The sequence below is a fragment of the Hemiscyllium ocellatum genome, chromosome 7, assembly GCF_020745735.1.
Source record: "Hemiscyllium ocellatum isolate sHemOce1 chromosome 7, sHemOce1.pat.X.cur, whole genome shotgun sequence".
NCBI classification, from domain to species: Eukaryota; Metazoa; Chordata; class Chondrichthyes; order Orectolobiformes; family Hemiscylliidae; genus Hemiscyllium; species Hemiscyllium ocellatum.
Genome location: NC_083407.1, coordinates 84,899,030 through 84,921,727, shown reverse-complemented (window position 1 = coordinate 84,921,727; position 22,698 = coordinate 84,899,030). Strand labels below are relative to the sequence as shown.

The 22,698-nt window shown below is 39.5% G+C and overlaps 1 protein-coding gene across 1 annotated transcript in view; it reads left to right on the top strand.

Annotated features, from left to right (window-relative positions):
• The window catches only part of dazl (deleted in azoospermia-like), a 157,994-nt gene that overhangs the window by 39,944 nt on the left and 95,352 nt on the right, over positions 1–22,698 (top strand). Inside the window, exons 4-5 of the mRNA XM_060828127.1 lie at positions 2,516–2,570; positions 6,822–6,897. Of these exons, the coding sequence (XP_060684110.1) occupies positions 2,516–2,570; positions 6,822–6,897 (131 nt within the window). The remainder of the gene's footprint in view (positions 1–2,515; positions 2,571–6,821; positions 6,898–22,698) is intronic.

Genomic DNA, 22,698 nt, shown 5'->3' with positions numbered 1-22,698 from the left:
GAGATCTTGGAGTGCTGGTTCATAGCTCCTTGAATATGGAGTCGCGGTAGATAGGATAGGGACGAAAGCATTTGACATGCTTTCCTTTATTGGTCAGACTATTGAGTACAGGAGTTAGGAGGTCATGTTGTGGCTGTAGAGGACATTGGTTAGGCCACTTTTGAATATTGCATGAAGTTCTGGTTTCCTTCCTATGTTGTGAAATTTGTAAGGGTTGAGAAAAGATTTACTAGGATGTTGCCAGGGTTGGAGGATTTGAGCTACAGGGAGAGGTTGAATAGGCTGGGGTTGTTTTCCCTGGGGCATTGGAGGCTGAAGGGTGATCTTATAGAGGTTTGTAAAGTCATGAGGGGCATGGATAGGATAAATAGACAAAGTCTTTTCCCTGGGGTCAGGGAGTCCAGAACTAGAGGGCATAGGTTTAGAGTGAGAGGGGAAAGACATAAAAGAGACTTCAGGGGCAACTTTTTCACACAGAGTGTGATGCATCTGTGGAATAGGCTGTCAGAGGAAGTGGTGGATATGAGCACAATTGCAACATTTAAAACGCGTCTGGGTGGATATATGAATAGGAAGGTTTAGAGGGATAATGTGCGCTGGCAAATGGGACTAGACTGGGTTGGACTGTCTGGTTGGCATGGGCGAATTGGACCAAAGGGTCTGTTTCCGTGCTGTACATCTCTATCACTCTGTGACCTATATGTGTGTGTGCATGTGAGGGAGCGAGAGAGGTAGAGAGTGTGTGAGAGAGTGCGCGTGATGAAGAGTGTCTGTGTGTGTGTGTGTGTGTGTGTGCATTCGCGTGCGTGCGTGAAAGAGTGTGTGTTTGCGTGTGTGCATACTTGGGAGAGTGTGTACGTGAGTGTGACAGAGTATAAGCCTGTGAGATGACAGTATAAGCCTGTGAGATGGTGTGTGCATGGGTGTGACTGTTGGGGGTATATGTGTGTGTGTCTGAGAGAACATGTGTGTGAGAGAGGGTCTGCGGGACTCTGTGATTATGTAGAGTGTGTATATATGTGCTTGTCTGTGTATGAGAGAGTGTATAGTGTATTGGGGTTACCTGTAGTGCTACATGGATGGCACCCTTCGTTACCCAGTACTTCCTGAGAGTGGAGAAACTATGCCATGTTCTTTGCAGCCTGCAACACAATTTCAGTGAGGATGAGCACCTTGCCTACATCTCCACTTCTCGCCTTTAAATAACTGCCAAACCATAAACAGGCCATTGTTCACAGCAAACTGCCCAGCCTTCAGGACAACATCGACCATCACATCATGCCACCCTGTCATGGCAACCACTGCAAGACATATCAGAGTGTCGACATGGATACCATCATTATACTTGGGGATACCAGCACCATGTACATGGCGGATTCGCATATGACTTGGCCAACATTGTCAATCTCATACGTTGCAGTCAAGGATGCCCTGAGACATGGATATTGGCGAGACCGAGCAGACACTACGACAATGAATGAATGGACCCCATGCAACAAAAGCCAGATAGGGATATTCCCTCCCAGTCAGGGAACACTTCAGCAGTCAGGGCCATTTGGTCTCGGATCCTCCAAGACGGACTTTGGGATATGCAATAATGCAGAGTGGCTGAGCAGAGGCTGCTAGCTAATTTCTTTACCCATGAGGATGGCCTCAGCCAGGATCTTGGGTTCATGTCACTCTACAGGCGACCCCACTGCACTATACAGTTCACACACACATACACACGCTCTTACATTTTCACACTCACGCAGACCCTTTCTCATACATACACACTCCCTCAGGTGCACACGTACAGCCCCCACACTCACACCTATGCACACACCCTCTCAAAGGCTTATACTCTGTCACGCATGCACACACTACCAAGCACGCACACACGCAACACACACTTACATACACTCACATGCATACACTCACACTATCTCTCTCTGGCTCGCTCTATCTCTTGCTCTCTCTCTCTCTTGCTCCCTCACATGCACGCACACGCACATACATCTGTGGGGTGAATTTGCATTTGCAGAATTGTATTTGCAGATATATTCTATTTTTGCTCAAAAAACACACAACTTGCAGGCAGTCAATCCATATATTATTTTATAAATTCCTAGTTTGGAAATGGAACCAGTCTGACTCAAGATTGAAATATAGACAGACTCTAACCTCACATCTTTAATACACTGTCTGAGCTGAGATGTTACCATTTTTACAAAACTTAAGTTATCTTGAGAATGTGGCTTAGAATCATGGAGATGTACAGCATGGAAACAGACTCGTTTGGTCCAACGTGTCCATGCCAACCAGATACCCCAACCCTGTCTAGTCCTACCTGCCTGCACCCGGCCCATATCCCGCTAAACCCTTCCTATTCATAATTTTAACTTTGTAAATAATTAAAATGTTTTGCATCACTGTCACATCAATATGATCTTTTCTAACCCATGTGTATGTCTTATTTTCACTAAATTTTAATTTCTCTGTATGTGGTAACTTTTCTGTCCATACTTTCTTTTAGGTATGGGTTTATTACCTTTGAAACCCAGGAAGATGCTCAAAAGATCTTACAGGAGGTGAGGAGGCAAAATTTTCAATTTACCAAATCTCTTTATGTTAAGATTGCTGTCTTTGTTTAATTGTTATCTACAAATTCCAGTTTTGTCTTAATAAAACTTCACTAAGGAGAGCAGGGATGTCTTTCTACAAATATCTTCAATGTAAAACAATTAATTACTTCATTTGTACATAAAATTATCTTTCTAGATCAAGTATGTTTTCACTCACTTTTCCTTTCCCAATGTTTCCCAAAAATAAAGCCTTAACATAAGTGGAGAAGTAGTGTCTTTATGCAAGGAAGCAAATATAGTGATTGAATACTTTGCCAAAATGGATAGTGACAAATTCATGCAAATGAGGAGGTAGTTGAGGTGCTTCTTGGTACTTAACCTTCAGAACCATTCTTAACATAGATTAATGGACCTGAAATGTTAACTCTGTTTACTGTCCACAGATGTTGCTAAACCTGCTGAGTTTCTCCAGCATTTTCTGTTTTTATACCTAACTATATTAGTCCCATTTATCTGAACTTGGTCGATGCCTATTATATGCTGTGATATTAAGTACTCATCCAGATGCTTCTTAAATATTGTGAGTATCTGCCTCCACCACTTCTCAGGCAGTGTATTACATATTTTTACTTATTTCTGGGTTAAAAAAAGCTCATATCCTCTAGATTAGTTACTTCTCATTTTTTAAACATATGTCATCTGGTCTTATACACAGTTTGCCATGGCCCTCATAATCTACCTTGTCAGTGCTTCTCATATTTTATATACCTCAATCAGATTCCCCCTTGTCCTCCTCTGCTACAAGGAAAACATATCCAGCCTATCAAGTCTTCCCTCATAACTAAGACTTTGCATCCCAAGTAGCATCCTGGCAGACAATTTATGGGGTCTTTTTTATGGACTAAGAATAGGCACATTAGGTCTTCGGAATATATTTTCCTTCACTGTCCTTGAAAGGTTTACCTCAAAATGGACAGCAAGCATAAGAGAACTTTAGACTTTGATCTTCTCTGTGTCCATCCCTATGAAAATTTCTGACTCATGCTTAATTATCGGTAGCATAGTATGATCTCACAGTCATTCTTCTGTTAAAAAAGCACCTTTGACATCTGCAGAAATTTTGAGGTTCTGGAGTAGAAACCAAGAGTTGTATATCTTGGAGCTTGTGCTAAGAAGGGGTGTCAAGGCTTTAGCATTCTCTTTGCTTGGAGTTGCTCCAATATGTGTTAGTGGGAAGGAAAGCCCCTTGTGGTTAGAAGGGAGATCTCATTCGAAGTTTGAAAAATACAAGGGATTGGTGTTAGTCTGTGGTGTATAAAGGCATAAAATGCAAGCTGTGACTCATTTTACTGTTTGCAAGCTGGGGCAGGTGTACTACAGGAAACTTGCTAGGAATAATTTAACAATTAATGGGCACTTATGGTACTCTTGTAACAAAGTGGTAGTGCTGTTACCTCTGAACTAGAAGGCCTGATTTTAGATCCCACCTTCCCCAGGGGTATGTGATATAATTCTGAACAGGGTGATTATAAAATATCTACATGGATTGACCAGTTGTAGCACAGTAGTAATGTCCCTACCTCTGACCCAGGATGCCCAGTTCAAGTCTCACCTGCTCAGGATGTATGTCAGCTGAACAGGCTGATTAAAAATATCAATAAATTAATTTTTGTGAGATGGTGGTAGCATCACTGGGTTATTAAGCCAATGAAACCTACAGTGGATCATACCCCACCACAATAGTTCAATATCCATTCTTAGTGAGGGTGAAGCTATGAAGCTATTGTTGGTTATCGTGATTGAATTATGGAAGAATGGTGGTAATATCACTGGGCCAGTAATCTACAGGTCCAGGCTAATGCTTTAGGGTCACAGTTTCAAGTTCCACCTCCAGTAAATAGTGGAACTACCACAGAAAGCTAAAACACATTCTAAATAAACTGAGGTTAACCAGTGGTTAGTTGTTTAAACCAACCCTCAAGAGAACGGGTGTTCCTTTGACTCTAATTACCTCATTAGATAATAGATTTTCATCAGTAAACCTTTTGGCACTTTGGAGTTAAAATGTATGTGGAAGTTGAACACTTACGGAAGACTTCAAATCTCATTGCAGCTGTAGTTTGAATTATTTTAAATCTAATTCACCCTCTGCATTCCAGTACATTCTACCCTTAAGATCTTTTTTCTGTTGAGCATAGTTTTGAATTGTAACACTATTGCTGCTTTAAATTTCATTCTTTGTAGTCAATCTCTACAGCTTCATTTAATCAAGAGTTGTTGATTCAGAAGGATGGGCTTGCTCTGTCAAAGCTGACTTAAATACATATGTCTCCAGTGGCTTTTAACTACTGTTAGATACTTTTTAAAACAGAATTTTTGTTTGGGTGGTGAAGTATTTTACAGAAAGTTTAGTTTCTTCAAAGATAAAAGATGATTACAACATTAACTTTGCTAGAGCATTTATTATAAAAACAATGTTGTGACAAGTGCTAGAAGATTGCAACGGTCAGTTCCTGAAAAGTCTTTGCTGCAGCTAAACTTCGAATTTTTACTCTGGTGGAATGACAGTAATGTATCCCAATTACTGGGATATTCTTAAATATTTGTGATGTGGCCAAACAGGTTGATTATCAATCAACAAATCCTACAACTAATCCTTTGGCTATTAGAAGAGCAGATCAAGTGCCAAATAGTAGCTTCCCACTGGAAGACACCAAGTGCAAATTCTTACCACGGGCCAATTCCATCCTTGTTTCAAGTGACGATCAGAAAAAGAATTGTGACATTCTCTAAAACATACATAATCTTGGAAGGACTTGCATTCCAATTCCACTTCAACTCATTGGATTCGTATTTGTATTTTCTGTTTTCCTTTAGAAGATGGAGATTATCCGAGATCTAAAGTCTTGATTGAAATTTGTTTTATTTTGCCTGCTGTTAACCTTTGCAGACAGTTTTGCAGTATCATTCTAGAAATTTCTGCTGTTAGCAATCAGGAAATATACTGTCTTCAAATTATTTGAAAGTGAATTACAATGTGTGTTTGCAATAAATAATTAAAGCTAAAGGTAGATTATTCACTTATTTAACAACAGCTATTTTCCAAATGAGGTTTTACACATTTATTATACACTACTCAATAATCCTCTGGGAGTGTATAAATTGTGTATACTATAAGTAGAATATAGTATATTCTGAGTTGGAAAAAAAACGATTCTAGCTATTTTGAGTCATTGAAAAGGGTCTTGTGCAAGAGTGTTCTAAAATCCATATCCATTTTGAGTTGATAATATTATCACAGATTGTTAATGTTCAGGAAAGCTTTATTTCAAAAATAAGGACTAAGGCCCTTTTGATTCAAGCCTTCTTTAAATTGATTAGTTTAATTGTTATTTCATCTGGCAATTAAAGCATTGTTGTGCACCTTTCAATTTACAGTTATATTTCACTGCAGAACATCTGCAAGAAATTAATGCAGAATCAATACATTTGGTGACAGCAGTTGGTAGAGTTGATACTTTGGCTGCACTCTCTCAATTCAATATTATTATAGTTACACAGTTCTTCTCTGAGGCTTTTCACTCATGATTGATGTATTGCAATTGCACTGTTGAAATAATAAATATTTTTATTAAGACCATCCATTTGACAAATGAGGATTCAGGCTAATTTGCATCCATGAAAACTTTTCTCATTTTATGATGGCTCTAACAAATTCCACCACAACAGATGAAACAATCCACAGTGTTCCAAGCGAGCAGCCTACAACATTTTGACAAGAAAATCAATTTGCCTATGTTATTGGATAGATAATTGGAAATTAATCCAGAATCCCAATCCTCATCTCCACTAATAACTTACTGCTTTCTTTCTCAGGCCATACCCTTACTGTGTACAAGTTTCGTTGAAATCTGTTCATTAGTTTTTGAGCTATATTAGCGACCAACAAAACATTATGCCTACCTTCAGTAGTAATGGTAATAAATAGCATTATACTTCATAATGGCTGACATGTGTTCTTTATTTTGTAGCAAAATAATAATAGGTATTACAAAGATGTGTTTTTCGAATTCACGGCTATAAACTGTGTTTTACTTTACTTTCTTTAGATGCTATTTCTTATAGATATTACATTAACTTTTGTTTTTATGTTTAAATCATCCATTCATACAGCAATTTTGAACTATAAACTTGGTGTTATTTCTTATAGACATGATAGATATAATACATTGTGCTTTTACATCTTATCCTTTTCAGGCAGAAAAGTTGAATTACAAAGATAAAAAACTGAATATTGGCCCAGCAATAAGAAAGCAACAAGTGGGGATTCCACGTATGTACATACTAATTTACCCAATTATTGGTGACTATACAGAAAAAGAATAGTGTTGCATAGCACCAGTCATGAGAATTCTTATTTGTTCAAACTTTGCCAAGAAAATGGACAAGAGATCAGAAAGGATCTTACTCTGAAGTCACATCGTTTTTTTTCAGGTAGATAGGAATGAAAAATTTACCACAGTTGATGCTGTTTTAAGGAATGGTTTAGTCAGTGCTAAGTTTTGTAATAATTCTATGCAAAACAAATGATTTACTAATGAAATCAACATTCTCAAAGACCAAAGCTGTGTGCTTGCTTAATGTATTTTGTGATGACTTTTTAAAAAATCATTTCTGTTCAAAATAAATGTTCATTTTTAAATTTTGCCTATCTCAACATCAATTTTCCCATCATTAAGTGTAGAAATTTAAAAATGTTTTTGCACAGTTACAGCATAATGTTTTCAATAAACGTATTCCTGCATAGGCCAATACCTGTTGCTGGTTGTGTCACCATAGTCTTACCAGACCATTGGGACTGCTCTTTCATTAGAGAGAAGCAACTGGTGATGATTTAACCTGAGGGCCACCACATCACAGGCAAGGGAAGAGGTTGAGAAGGAAAGTTCTTCATGATAACCTCAAACTGGTGATGAGGATTGAACATGTTGTTGGCATAACACTGCTATGTAAACCAACAATCCAGTCAACTGAGCTAAACCAATTCCTGCCTTTACTGGTGAATAATAATGAAGAGTGGAATCTGATGCCATGTCTTGTGGGGAGTGAGTGAACGGGAGGACAGTTGGGGTTGGGGCTGTGGGTGGGGATGGAGTGGATATTGAAGCTAGGAGTTTGCTGCCACCTTCCCACATCTACCCTAATAAGGTCAGCACCAATTTAGGCCATTAATTCCACTTAAGGGGACATCCTGTAGCTACTGATACCAACAAGGTGGTGAGTAGTGAACTTGTCATGGGGGGGAATCACAAGAAAACTATGTCAGGTGTGCTTGCTAGCTTCTGGGAGAGTCAGAATCCTGATTGGAGGATTCAGAATCGGAGAGGGGCGGGTGCATGCTGAATGCCACCCCCAGCTTTGCTGCAGACATTTAGTCAGGCCACCTCTCAGTATTCTGAATCCCATACAGTATAGATCCAATATACTCCCAATGTAGGGTCTTCTGCGGGATTAGTGAACCTTTACTGTACTGCATCTAACGCAAGTACATTTTTCATTTAAATGTGGAAACAAAAACAGCACACAGTGGTCCAGATGTGGTCTGAACAACATTTAATACAACCATACTCCAGTTCCATTACAATAAAAGCAAGCAAGCCACTTGCTTTTTGAAATGCTCAGTATAGTTCCATGCTAATTTCCTGCATTCCTTGCATGAGGACGTATGGCTATTTTTGCAGGTAAAAAGACGGCTGGGAAATGGGAAGTCTTCAAAAATGAGGTAACGAGATTCCAGAGGCAATTTGCTCCTTTTAGGGTGAAGGGCAAGGCTGGTAGGTGTAGGGAATGTTGGATGACCAGAGATATTGAGGTTTTGGTCATGGAAAAGAAAAAAGCATATGTCAGGTATCGACAGTGGAGATTGAGTAAATGCCTGGAAGAGTATAAAGGCAGTAGGAGTATACTTAAGAGGGAAATCAATGGCGCAAAAAGGTGACATGAGATAGCTTTGCCAAACAAGGTTGAGGAGAATCCGAAGGGATTCTACAAATACATTAATGACAAAAGGGTGTAGTTAGGGAGAGAATAGGGCCTATTAAAGATCTCCAGCATCTGCAGTCCTCACTTTCGCCGAGTTGATTTTAACCTTACTGCAAACCCTCTTGCAAGGATGCCTACCTTGAAGAAGTTCTCCTCCGCTCTCTACAAGGATTTCGGTGAGCCCCCAGATCATTTCCTCTGCCCTGAAGCTTTTCAACCATGTCCTGAAACAGACTTGCTGCCACAGCCACACCTGCTTCCTCAGTGCTTGCCTCCGCAACCAACTGATCCCTCATAGACTCTGGATTCCTGGTGAAGGACTTTTGCCCGAAACGTTGATTTTCCTGCTCCTCTGACGCTGTCTGACCTGTTGTGCTTTTCCAGCACCACTCTACGTCTGCCTCTTAAGATCAGAAAGGCCTCCCATGTGTGGAACTGCAAGCGATAGGGGAGATACTAAATGAGGACTTTGCATCAGTGTTTACTGTGGAGAAGGATATGGAAGATAAAGAATGTGGGGAAATAAATAGAGACATCTTGAAAAATATCCATATTACACAGGAGGAGGTGCTGGACATCTTAAAGGGCATAATGGTGGATAGATTCCTGGGACCTGATCAGGTGTACTCTGGAGTTCTGTGGGAAGTGATTGCTGGGCCCCTTGCTGAGGTATCTGTGCCATCGATAGACACAGGTGAGATGCCGGAAAACCAGGTTGGCTAGCGTGGTGCCACTATTTAAGAAAGGTGATAAGGAAAAGCCAGGAAACTATAGACCAGTGAGCCTGACATCATGATTGTTAAGTTGTTGGAGGGAATCCTGAGGGACAGGAGTTACATGTATTTGGAAAGGTAAGGACTGGTTAGGGTTAGTCAGCAAGATTTTGTACATGGAAAATTGTGTCTCACTAACTTGATTCAGTTTTTGAAGAAGTAACGAAGATGATTGATGAGGGCAGAGCAATGGACATGATCTATATGGACTTCAGTAAGATGTTTACCAAGGTTCCCCATGGTAAACTGGTTAGCAAGATTAGATCACATTGAGTACAGGGAAAACTAGCCATTTGGATACAGAATTGGCTTGATGGTAGAGGACAGAGGGTGTTGGTAGAAGGTTGCTTTTCAGACTGGAGACTTGTAACCAGTGGTGTTCCACAAGGGTTGGTGCTGGGTCCACTGCTTTTGATCATTTCTATAAATGATTTGAATGTGAACCTAAGAGATGTGGTTTGTAAGTTTCAGATGACACCAAAATTGTTAATGTAGTGGACAGTGAAGAAGGTTGCCTCAGAGTACAATTGGACCCTGATCAAGTGCGCCAATGAGGTGAGTAGTGTCAGATGGAGTTTAATATAGCTAAATGTGAGCTAATGCATTTTGGAAAGGCATATCAGGGCAGGACTTATACACTTAATGGTATGGTCCTGGAGACTGTTGCTGAACACAGAGACCTTGGAGTGCAGGTTCATAGTTCCTTGAAAGTGGAGTCACAGGTAGATATGATATTGAAGAAGGCATTTGGAATGCTTGGCTTTTTTGATCACTGCATTGAGTACAGTAGTTGGGAGGCCAAGTTGTGGCTGTACGGGACATTGGTTCGACATTTTGGAATACTGCATTCAGTTCTGGTCTTCCTGCTATTGGAAGGATGGTGTGAAACTTGGAAGAATTCAGAAAAGACTTATGAGGGTGTTGCCAAGATTGTAGGGTTTGAGATGTAGGTAGAGGCTGAATAGGCCAGGGCTATTTTCCCTGGAGTGCTGGAGGCTGAGGGGTGACTGTATAAAAGTTTATAAAATCATGATGTGCAGTGCGGTTTTAGACTGTGTAGACAACACCAGAGGTCACATGACACCAGGTTATAGTCCAACAGGTTTATTTGAAATCACAAGCTTTTGCAGCACTGTACCTTCAGGTGAAGTCATGAGGGGCTTGGATAGGGTAAATAGACAAGGTCTTTTTCCCGGGTGAGGGAGTCCAGAACTAGAGGACATAGGTTTAAGGTTAGAGTGGAAAGATTTAAAAGGGATCTAAGGGGCAACTTTTTCACGCAGAGGATGGTGTGTGTATTGATTGATCTGCCAGAGGAAGTAGTGGAAACTGGTACAATTGCAACACTTAATAAGGCAATTGGATGGATATATGAATATGAACAGCTTTGAGGGATATCGAGGCAGATGGGACTAGATTTATTTAGGATATCTGATCGGCATGGATGAGTTGGATCGAAGGATCTATTTCCATTCTGTACATCTCTGTGACTTGTTCAAATCATCCAATGCTTTTTTAAATGCCTTTTTAAAGCTTAGTAATAGATTTTCCTACCAATTGGCATTTGTCTAACATGGGTTCATAGAGCTTTAAGCATGGAAACAGACCCTTTGGTCCAACTCATTCATGCCAACCAGAATTCCTAAATTAATCTAATCCCATTTGCCAGCACTTGGCCCATATCCGTCCAAACCATTCTTATTGATGTACCTTTCCAGATGTCTTTTAAACGTTGTAATTGTATCAGCCTCCACCACTTCCTCTAGCAACTTATTTCATACATGCATCCCTCTTTGTGTGAAAATGGTGCCCCTGAGGTCCCTTTTCAATCTTACCCCTCTCACCCTAAACTTATGCCCTCTAGTTCTGTATTCCCCCAACCCAGAAAAAAGACCTTGTCCCGTGCCCCTCATGATTTTATAAATCTCTATAAGGTCACCCCTTAGCCTCCAGTGCTCCAAGGAAAAGATCCCCAGCCAATTCAGTCCCTCCCTATAGTCCAAACCCTCCAACCCTGGCAACGTTTTTGTGAATCTTTTCTGAATCCTTTCAAGTTTCACAACAGCTTTTTTATAAGAGGGAGACCAGAACTGCACACAGTATTCCAAAAGTGACCTAACCAATGTCCTGTACAGCTGCAATGTAACCTCCCAAGTCCTCTACTCAGTGCTCTGAACAGTAAAGTTATCTTTCTTTAGCAACAATCCCCAGGATCTTACCATTAAGTGTATAAGTCCTGCCCTGATTTGCCTTTCCAAAATGCAACATCTCACGTTTATTTAAATTAACTACATCTGCCATTCCTTGGCTCATTGGCCCATCTGATCGAGATTCTGTTGTACTCTGAGGTAACCTTCACTATCCACTGCACCTCCAATTTTGGTGTCCATCTACAAACTTACTAACTATACCTCCTGTGCATGTAGTTTCTTGTTTTTTCTCTCCCTCCTTTCATGAAAAGTAGTTTAATACTTTGGCAATTTGCAACTCAATGGGGTCATTCCTGAGTTTAAAGAATTTTCGAAAGTTTTAGCTCATCCACTATCTCTGCAGCTCCCTCTTTTAGAATCCGAGACTGAAGGCTGTCAGGCTTCATGGCTTTGTCCAATTTTAATCCCTTGAGTTTTTGCAAAGCTTTTTCTCTGATATTAATTTCCTTAATTTCTTGATTCCTTTTAACCCTTAGCATACCATTTATATCTGGAAGGAAGCAATGTTTCCCTGTAAAAACGTACTTGGAGTATTTGTTAAATGCCCCTGCCATTTCCTCAATTTGCAAGTTAATTGCTGTTGTATCTTCTTCAAAGAGAAGTACACTTTATGTACTTAGTAAAACAATTTGTAAGGTATTTTATATTTCAATTTAGTTCATTCTCATTCATTTCATTCTTTTTTTTAACAACCTTTTGATAAAGTTTGATAAAGGACCCCTTTGGAAATACTCGTAATCTTTGATTAGAGGCCCAACCAGTCCCTGACCACCATAGCCCTCCCCTGCCTGGATGAACTTGTACTCACAATAATCAACTTCTATTTTAATTCCATTTGTTTTCTCCAAATAAAAGATACTACTATGGATACCTGTACACAAGTCCAAGCCATGTCTGCATTTTTGTCAGATTCTTTGCGGCATTCTTTGTCTGTACCTACTGTAGCTGTCTAATACATAGATGATTGTGTCAGTGCTGAATCGTGGTCTTGCCCCACATTGCAATTTCTACCTTTTCTTTCTTTTACATGGTCTGTATCTGAGCCCTCTCATCATAGCTGCTATATTTTGATTAAACCTACATTTGCAAAGCCCACTAACTCCCACAGTTACTTTACTACATGTTGTCATACTTGCTTCTTGTAAAAACTTTGTTCCATTCTTTCAGTTTTTCCATCTCCATCATGTCTGTCCTGTAAAGGAATTGATCTTACATACTCGTTCTCGTATGCCTTTTTCTCAATCAAGGTTCCCCTGCCTCAGTAATTGCCAGCGCATTCGACCATGCCCGTTCTGTGGACTTTAGTTTTTTCATTTCTCTCCCTTCCCAGACTGTTAGAAGTTTTTTCCTGTGTCTTCACAATGCATTTTTGTGGATCATCCATCATCATTTCTGCCACTTTTAGTGTGATGCCGCTACTAATGCATCTTCCCCTCCCCTCTCCTTTCAGCATTCCAAAAACAGATTATTTCCTCAGTCCAGAAGTTTTCAACTGGTGTGCCACAGCAAGGTGAGAACTGTGCCATGGAATTTGCAGGAAGCAACGCTACTTTACATAAACTGCCAATATAGCACATGCATGGACATTCGGTACGATACATGTGCACAAGTTGCAAAATCTGCTGATCATGCAGCCTACTTGCTCATGCACAGGCCTAAACATTCAGTATGAGCATGTGCAATCATTTGGATCATATCTCCGGGATGAGAAGAAACTGCACGTGTACAGAAAAGTGGCGCACATTTGTTGAATGGCTTGAACTGAAGTGTCCGACATGTATTTACATTAGCATGGATTTTGTAATATTTTTGGATTTTTTTTTGTTTCGTGATCCAAGTCTTAGAATAGATTCAAAGAATCTTGTCAAGAGGTGATTACTCTGCTAATTCAGTCCATTAAATATGTGAAACCAAAGGGAAAAAAGCAAGAACTGTTCAAAGACAGTACAATTATAATTATCTGGCCTTTGGATTTTCATAGACAGAAGATGCTGTTTGCTCCTTAACTGATGTCTCATCTGCAGAGTGAAGTTGGCAAACACTGTTTCAACAGGTTAAGACGCCACTTACAGACAAAACATTCATCTCTTGCAAACAAACACATTCAGTACTTCTAGAGCTTGAGAGAGCACAACAAGCAAACCCCATCCCATTGAAACCCCATCCCATTGTCTTAATCCTGTCTTTGTATATAAAAAAAGGATGTATATCAGGAACTGATACTACAAAAGAGATTGATAAAATTCCACCCTCTGATCATATAGCTAAACAGCAAATTGACAACATAACACGTGATTTCGAAATTGTGATGGAAGAGAAGTTGGCAACTAGTGAGAAGTTTATTTTGCAGATTGAGTCCACTGATACAAACAGACACTGCCAGCTGGTGGCCAATGTTTGGTACTTTGAAAAGAAATTCCATTTGTGAGACTTCTTTTTTTGTGAAGAGCTACCAAGTCATGTGGTTTGTGAAGAAATGTCTCCAGTTTTTATTTGAAAGAAAACAAACTTATCTGGGCCATGTGTTGAAACAATTGCACTGATGGACCAATCCTCATGATGGGAATAATCAATGGATTTGTCATAAGCTAAAAGAAGAAAATCCTGCGATGCAGAGCACCATCCTCATCCTCCACCATGAAGCTTTTACAGTCAAAACAATTCCACCAGACTTAACTGGAGTGTTAAAGCAAGCCATGCAAATCATGAATTATGTAAAATCACAACTGAAATCATATTTGTTCATCACTTTGTGGGTTAAGATAGGGCTAAGCATCAGAGTTCATTATTACGTAACAAGGAGCAATGGTTATTGCGAGGGAAGGTTCTTTCCTTTGTTCATGAGCTTTGGGGAGAACTGAGAGAGTTTTCAATTTACACGAACTGCCTTTAAGGATTTTATTGTCTATTGACTACTAATAAACTAAGCTGGCATATCTTGCAATCATTTTCCAGCATCTGAATGAGCTGATTACTAAAATACAGGAGACGAATGAGGCAATCCTGACAATCACAGATAAACATCAGGGTTTCAATGGTGGGAGTGCACTTGAGATGATTCCACTAGTATCATCAGCAGCAGTTGTAGCTAACAAGATGCATAGCATCATATTCACATACCTCAAAGTACTGCAAGAGAAGTTTGACTTTTACTTTCCCTCAACAAATGTGAACACTATGACTGGATATGTGATCCTTTTAGTTCAATCTGTTTTGATTCATCATGAAAGTTTTTGTTAAAAAGAGGAATATGCAGAGCTACGGATGGCCCACACAAAGAAAGCGTCTTGGCTGGACATGAATATCCGATAATCACTGACCATATTATTGCTGTTTGCAGCAACAGATCTCTGGGAGCTCGCATTTTCAACACTGACATACTCGAAAAGCAATGGGAGACAATACTTGTGAGTGCAGCAAGATTTTCAGATGCTACTCATTAATTCCTCCCCAGACAAAAAAGCTCTGTGCATGCTGCTAGGCCCAGGTTACTGTGCTTTATATTTTTCTCTGATCCATTGATCATAAATAGTTAGAAGTTGTTGAGCTGAGCAGATTTTCTGTGCTGGCAGTTGAAGACTGAATTTTATTGTGATGGATTTCAAACATCTATGCTTTTAATCCTGCTTTGGCTTGTTGTAAGCACTCGGTTGCAATCTTCTCTCATAAGGCTGTAACCATAGTAACTGCAAGTAAATGTTTATGACCAATCAATTCAGCCACAAAATAATGAGCATGCCATGGAATTTTATCTCATTGAAGCATGCCTTGAAAAGTTGGGAACCACTGACCTACTCTTGTGCCGCCCCAACCTTCCTTCCCAACCTTTAGTATTATTAAGGTATTATTAAGCACACAGTTCAGACCTGCCCTTTGACTTCCTCTCATCTCAACATCCAACGCATTGGATGCACCTTCATGGTGAAATAGCAGTTGGCTATACTATATTCAGTCTGTTCCACTTAATTCACTGCTCTGTGGTCTCCTTTACTTGGAGACACCAAATGTAGATTTACTGATCACTTTACAGAACACTATTGAGTTCTCAGGCATGACCATAAGCTTTTAGTCCTGTTATTTTGCTTCTGAACATATTTCCCGTTCTGATCTTTCTGTCTTCCTTTTTCTGCCAAAGACAGTGGTAGCTGAACACTAGCTCAAGGAACAACGCTTTAACTTTCAACATTTTACAGTTTCTGGGCTCAGCATAAAATTCAAGTATTTTAGATTTCAACCTCCCATTTATTTCCTTTATCCTTTTATGCTTTTTCCTCTCTCTTGTTTTGTCTTATTTCTTCTTTGCTTTTAGATGGTTAAATATTCAGGAGTGTACTATTTACATCTGCTGTAGACATATCTTTGCTTTTTTACTTCTCTTATCAGTCTTTGTGTCTTTCTCTTTGTATCATATTAAAGCCTTTGGTGATTTGATCTATGCTCCCCTCAACTCCATTACAAGCTTGCCTTTTTTGTTCTGTTCCTAACCTTGTCTCTTTAACTTAGAGTCGTAGAGTTATACAGCACAGAAATAGACACTTAGGTCCAACTCGTCTGCACTGACCAGACCTCCAATCTGACCAGACCTCCAAGCTGACCTCGACCCATTTCCCAGTATTTGGTCCACATTCTTCTAAACCCTTCCTGTTCATATACTCATTCAGATGCCTATTTAATGTTGTAATTGTACTTGCCTCCACCACTTCCCCGGCAGCTCATTCCATACATGCACCACCCACAGTGTGAAAATGTTACCCACCCAGGTTATTTTAAATCTGTCCCCTCTCATGCCCTCTAGTTTATAACCCTTTATAAGGTCTCCCCTCAACCATCCGCCTCTCCAGGAAGAAATCTCCAGCCAATTCAGTTTCTCCCTATAACTTGAACCCTCCAGTCCCTTGCATCATCCATGTAAATCTGCACCTTCTCAAGTTTAACAACATCTTCCCGACAGAAGAGTGACCAGAATTGTACACCAAAAGTATATTCTAAAAGTGGCCTCACCAGTGTCCTGCAGAGCTGCAATATGACATTCCAACTCCTATACTCAGTTTCTGACCAGTGAAAACAAGCGTGCCAAAAGCCCTCTTTACCACCGTGTCTACCTACAGCTTCACTTTCAAAAAACTATACACCTGCACCCCTGGTTCTCTTTGTTCGGCAATATTCCTGTGGCCCCACCATTAAGTGTATAAGTCCTGCCCTGTTTTGCCTTACCAAAATACAGCACCTCATGGTTATCTAAATTAAACTCCATTGCCCCTTTATCGCCCCATTGGCCTATCCATTCAAGGTCCCGTTGTACTTTGAGATAATCTTCTTTACTGTCCAATACACCACCTATTTTGGTCTGATCTGCAAATAGTATCTGCATATCCAAATCATTTATGTAAATAACAAAAAACAGTGGACCTAGCACCGATCCTTATGTCCAACTGTTTGTCACAGGTCTGCAGTCCGAAAGGCAACCCTCTATCACCACTTTCTGTCTCCCAGCTTCAAGTCAATATTGTATCCAATTGGCTACTTCACTCTGGATTACATATAATCTATACTTACTAACCAGTCTACTTTACGGAATCTTGTTGAATGCTTTGCTGAAGTCCATATATATAAAACGTCTACCATTCTGCTTGTGTCAGTCTTCTTTAGCACCTCTTCCAAACTCAGTCAAGTTAGTGAGACTTGATTTCCTACGCACAAAGCTATGTTGACTATCCCTACTCAGTCCTTGCCTTTCCAATTGCATGTAAATCCTGTCCATCCTAATCCCCTCCAACAATTTAGCCTTCACTGACATAAGACTCATCAGTGTGTAGTCACCTTCTTTTTCCTTAGAAACGTTCTTAAGTAATGTCACCCATATAAGCCAACCTCCAGCCTTCCAGCACCTCATCAATGACTATAGATGATTGAGCAATCTCTTTCCTAGCTTCCCACAAAGTTTTGGTAGGTCCCAGGGATTTATCTACCTTCACATATTTTAAGACCTACAGCATCATCTCGTCTGTAAAATGTACCATTTTCAAGACATCACTATATATTTCCCCAAGTATCCTAGCTGTCATGTCCTTCCCCACAATAAATGCTGACACGAAATATTCATTTAGTAGCTCACCCATCTTTTATGGTTCCACTCATAGATGACCACATGCATATAAGCAAAATCAAAAAGATTGGTCATTAATGTGGAGCAAAAATAGCCATTTAGACTAGAAATCATTAAGGAAATAGAAATATCTATTTTAGCATGTGACCCTGTAGCATTGTTTGGGGAGGATGTGCTGCTTTGCAACAAAAGATTTGTTTTACAAAGCATAATTTGTCTTCGAAGAAAGAACTTTTGCAAAATAACCATTCCATCCTTTAAATTTTGCAGTATATTCAAAAATCACAGAAGTTCTGGATAGAGCAAAAAGGGAGAAATTAAATTCCCGATAGTGTGGAAAGAGGCCCTTCAGCCCAACAAGTCCACACCAACCCTCCAAAGAGTAACTCACCCAGACTCATTTCCCTCTGACTAATGCACCTAACATTATGGGTAATTTATCATGGCCAATTCACCTGGCCTGCACATCTTTGGACTGTGGGAGGAAATCCACACAGACACTGGGAGAAAGTCCAAACTCCACACAGTCATCCGAGGCTGAAATCAAACCTGGGTCCTTGGTGCTGTGAGGCTACATTGCTAACCACTGAGCCACTGTGCCTTGTTTCCATTCATGAAAGGAACAAGAATGAGAGGGCCCAGTTTTAAAATAATTAACAAAAGAAGCAAAAGAGACATGAGGAAAACATTTTTCGCACAACAAATAGCTTAGGTTTGGAATGCATTGCTTGAGAGTGTGGTGAAGGTAAGTTCAATCAAGGCATTTGGGGGAATTTAATTGTTCCTTTTAAAATAGCTATGTTCTGAGTTTTGGGGTGAAAACAGAAGGCTAGTACTAAGTGAGAAGTTCATCTGGAGAGCTGCACAGACAGGATGACTAAGTGTCCTCCTTTTAGCTGTAACAAATCCGTTATTCTGTTTCTGTATCTCATTGCTGTAAATAGATCACCTAGCGGGGAAAGGAGAATTGTCATCTCCTCTGACCAGCAAATACTTATTTCATTTTTTTGTATTTTGAGATTAGTAACTATATAAAAATCCCTAGCTTCTGAATTTGTTGAGGGAATTTATGGCACTGAAATCTGAATACATGACAAAGTGTGAGGTGCGGCAGGTGATGAATGCATCTTAAATTTTGTATGTATCTTGAAAGAGAAGCAGAGCTGGGACAAGAAATTGTGTCTTGGAGAAACCCGGGAAGAAAAAGAAAAAGATCAGAAAAAACAATGAGAAAAGAAATAAAGTTGATAACTGGATGAAATGATCAAAATAGCATGTTTGGACTCGGGTCATGCTAAGCATCCTGATGGTTGTCAAACAACACCTGTATTGAAATGAGTATGCTTCGTGCCCTCATAGCTCCAAAATGTTGTTGCTAGAAAATTAACCTATGAGAGAAGAATTGCTTACACAGAATTCCACTAGTACATTTTGGAACTTGTGGTCTTCTAACTTGGGTGCAGATAACGATTGGGAGGAGCCTCGTGCCTTGAAGCTACAGGCATGTGGAGGGGTGCATATCTCTAGTGAAAAATGCTGTCTGAAATTGTTTCAAGTGCAGTAAAGGCAACTATTTAGGTAGGCTTATTCTTGTTGTGAACTTTGCAAACTTCTGTATTTCTCTTCTGTTATGAACATTAATTCCAGTGTTAAGCCAGTATTTTACTCAGAAAGCAATGACAAAATCAGAATTATTATGGTGCAGAAAGAGGGCACTCAGCCCATTGTGACTGCACTGCTCCATGTGTAATTTGACTTGGTGCCAAATGTTACCTTTGCTTCATAATCCTGCACATTGTTTTTAATTAAATATTCACCCAATCCCCTCTTGAATAATAACAATTTGTACTGCCTTCCACCACACTTCCAGGCAGTGCATTCCAATCCGAAACCACTGACTAGGTGATAAAGTCTTTTCTCACCTCAAATTTGTTTATTTTGCAAATCACTTCAAACCTGTCTCCTCCAACTCCCAATCATTTTACCAGTTTCTTCTTGCCTCTAGCTTGTCAATATCCTTCATGATTTTGAGAACGACTTACCTCCCTTCAACCTTCTCCAAGGAAAATAGTCCCAACTTCCAATCAGTCCACTTAACGAGATTTCTGATCCCTGGACCATTCTTGTAGACCTTTTCTGCACTCTTTTGAATGCATTCATATCTTTTCTAAAGGATGATGCCTAGAACTTTATATTATCCCAGCTGATGTCTAACCTGTGTACCATACAAGTTCAGCAAAGCCTTCTGGTTTTTGTTCTTTGTGCTCTTATTAATGAAGTCTGGAATACTGTATGCTTTATTGACAGCTCTCTACATGTTTGCTCACCTTTAATTACTTATATAAATATAAACCCAGGTCTCTGCTCCTGCACACCTTTTATTTTATGCTATTTCTCCATGTTGTCTCATCAAAGTGTATCATCTGAAAATACTCCACATTGAATTTCACCTGACAACTAACTGCTGACTCCACCAATTTGTCAGTGTTTTTGAAATTCTGCATTGTCTTCCTCACAGTTTATAATTTGTCTATATTTTATGTTATCTGTAAACTATGAAATTTTCCCCTGCACACTAAGAGCTATGTTATTTATATATATTAGAAAAAGCAAGGGTTCTAATACGAAGCTCTGGATAACTCCACCACAAACCTTTCTTCATCCTGAAAATTACCCATTAACAAATACTTTTTGTTTCCTACCACTCAACCAGTTGTTGTATCCATCTTGCTACCATTCCTTTTATTCCATTACCTGTAACGTCACTTATGCCAAATAGAGAAAGTTGGAGAAACTCAACAGTTCCGGTAGCACCTGTGGAGAGAGAAAAACAAAATGTTAACATTTTGAGTTCCAATCACTCACCTTTCAAAGTTCTGAACCCCCAAAATGTAATACCTTTGAACAAATATGTCTTGTCTATATCTGAAGCAGCTCCTCTTTGAAGGTAGCCATTGTTCAACTATTATTTGTTCTGCCAACCACTGGTTCCATTCTATCCAGCCTAGCTCTATTCTTGCCCCATGAAAGTTGGGAAAAATTATGGATTTCTAATTTTCCCAGTTCTGATAACTTACTAAGTTAACTCTGTTCCTTTTCTTCACAAATGGTGCCAATTCTGAATATTTCCGATATTTTTCTCTTTTGATTGGACACATGCCACCAACCTGCAGACGCTCTTAGCCCAGTAATACATCAGAGGGTGATTACCCTGAAAATTCAATTTTTTTCCCCTACTATTTGTGTCCCCTATATCCCTTTTCTTCCTCTTCCCCTTCATTTTCTCTAATCTTTTTATTCTTGTCTCCACTAGATATCCTCATCTCCACTCCCTTTTTCCTATTTTACTATCTCTCTCTTGCCTCTGCAACTTAAAAATGTTCTCTAGTTCTCTCATCTCTCAATTATTCCTCTCTGATCTGGCTCATCTTTTCACTCAACCTTTATTGTCTTGCCACCCTCTAGTCTGATCATTATCCTTGATCCTAACTTACCTTGTGCATTTTCTTGGGAGATTGACTAGTAAATAGTGCGCTAGAAATTGCTGCTGCAGCAGATTGGTGACAAAAAAAAGTTAATTTGATTTTTGTTCATAATAACATACAGAATTCTCACCATAAATCTCTGGAACATTGATCTGCTAACACTGCAGTGAAATCGCAAAGTTGTAGTTCGGAACATTATGCCAAATGGCTTATCTCTGACCAGTGAAGGTAGAGAATTAAGAAGGAAAATAGTGAACCCTTTGAGAAGGCAACACTGAATTGTAGTTAAATACATACAAAAACAAAAGTAAAAAAAAAATAGGTTAACAGAAAAAGGAAACATTGTATTTTGTTAGAACCATGCAGCATGCCCTTGATCCTCGCATTTTTAATTATGAACCCTGAATGGCTGTGATTAACTTGCAATCATATCTCAAATCCATGAGATAAAGCAGACCACTGAAAATTGTCTTGAGAATTTGCAGAGAATTGAAACTCATTGGATATCTGGGTTGACTTTGCAGATTCCTGGACTTTTTAACCAATTAATGGCAATTGCTGTCAGTCATCATTGCAATGTTCCGCATATAAGCACACAACTAGTATCAGTAAAATAACATGGCATTGTCTCAGACAAGTAATGGACAGAATAATTAAAACATATAATCACAAATGTTTAATTGCTTAAGCAAGAGATTTCTAAAAAATGGGTGATTTGGAAAACCTGAAGGTTGGTTATGAAATTGAGACAACCTGGGCATTGGAGTAGAAAATTCTGACAAAGCACTATATAAAGTCCTGAAAAATGAGAAAGCAAGTCAACAGTACATGAAATATTGGCTAATTTTTGATGTGGTAGGAGGACAAGAAGCAATTTATTGCTAGTGGTCAGGATGCCACAATGGTTCCCTGTCCCCGTTTCTGGTCCTGTGAATACATAATCAATTAAGCCAATTGAAGTGCTAGCCGAGGACACTCTTCACAAATCTAGATTTTCCAGATGGCTGACAGGCCTTTGATATCCAGCTACAGCCGATACCTGAAAAAGTGGTATTAACCCGGTAGTGGAAGACATAATATTGGTTTGGGTAAAAGACCAGAATTTGGTGGCCATAGAATTGCCTCCTACAAGGCAGTCGAACATGAATCCATGGCCTTGTAAGAGTTACAGCTGTGACTGCAGGCCTTCCTGTGAAGAAGTTTCCTTTCTGCAATGATAGCTATGGCAGTTGTGGCCATAGTCTGTTTACAATTATTTGCTCAGTTCTTGGGAGGGTGCCAATGTATCCTGTAATGCTTACAGCATTTCGAGCCATTGGGAGTCTGCCTTCCAGAAGATTATTGAACCATTGTCACTGCTTGGCATTTTCAGGTTTCAGACCTCCTTTATCCTGAAACCTGTGAGAAAATCCAGTCTGAAGCTGATTAATCTGCCATGTATTTCTATTTTTCTCGATTCTTGTTTAAGGTTTCCAGTATCTGCAATATTTTTAATTCTGCTGCTTTGTTTCATTGGAT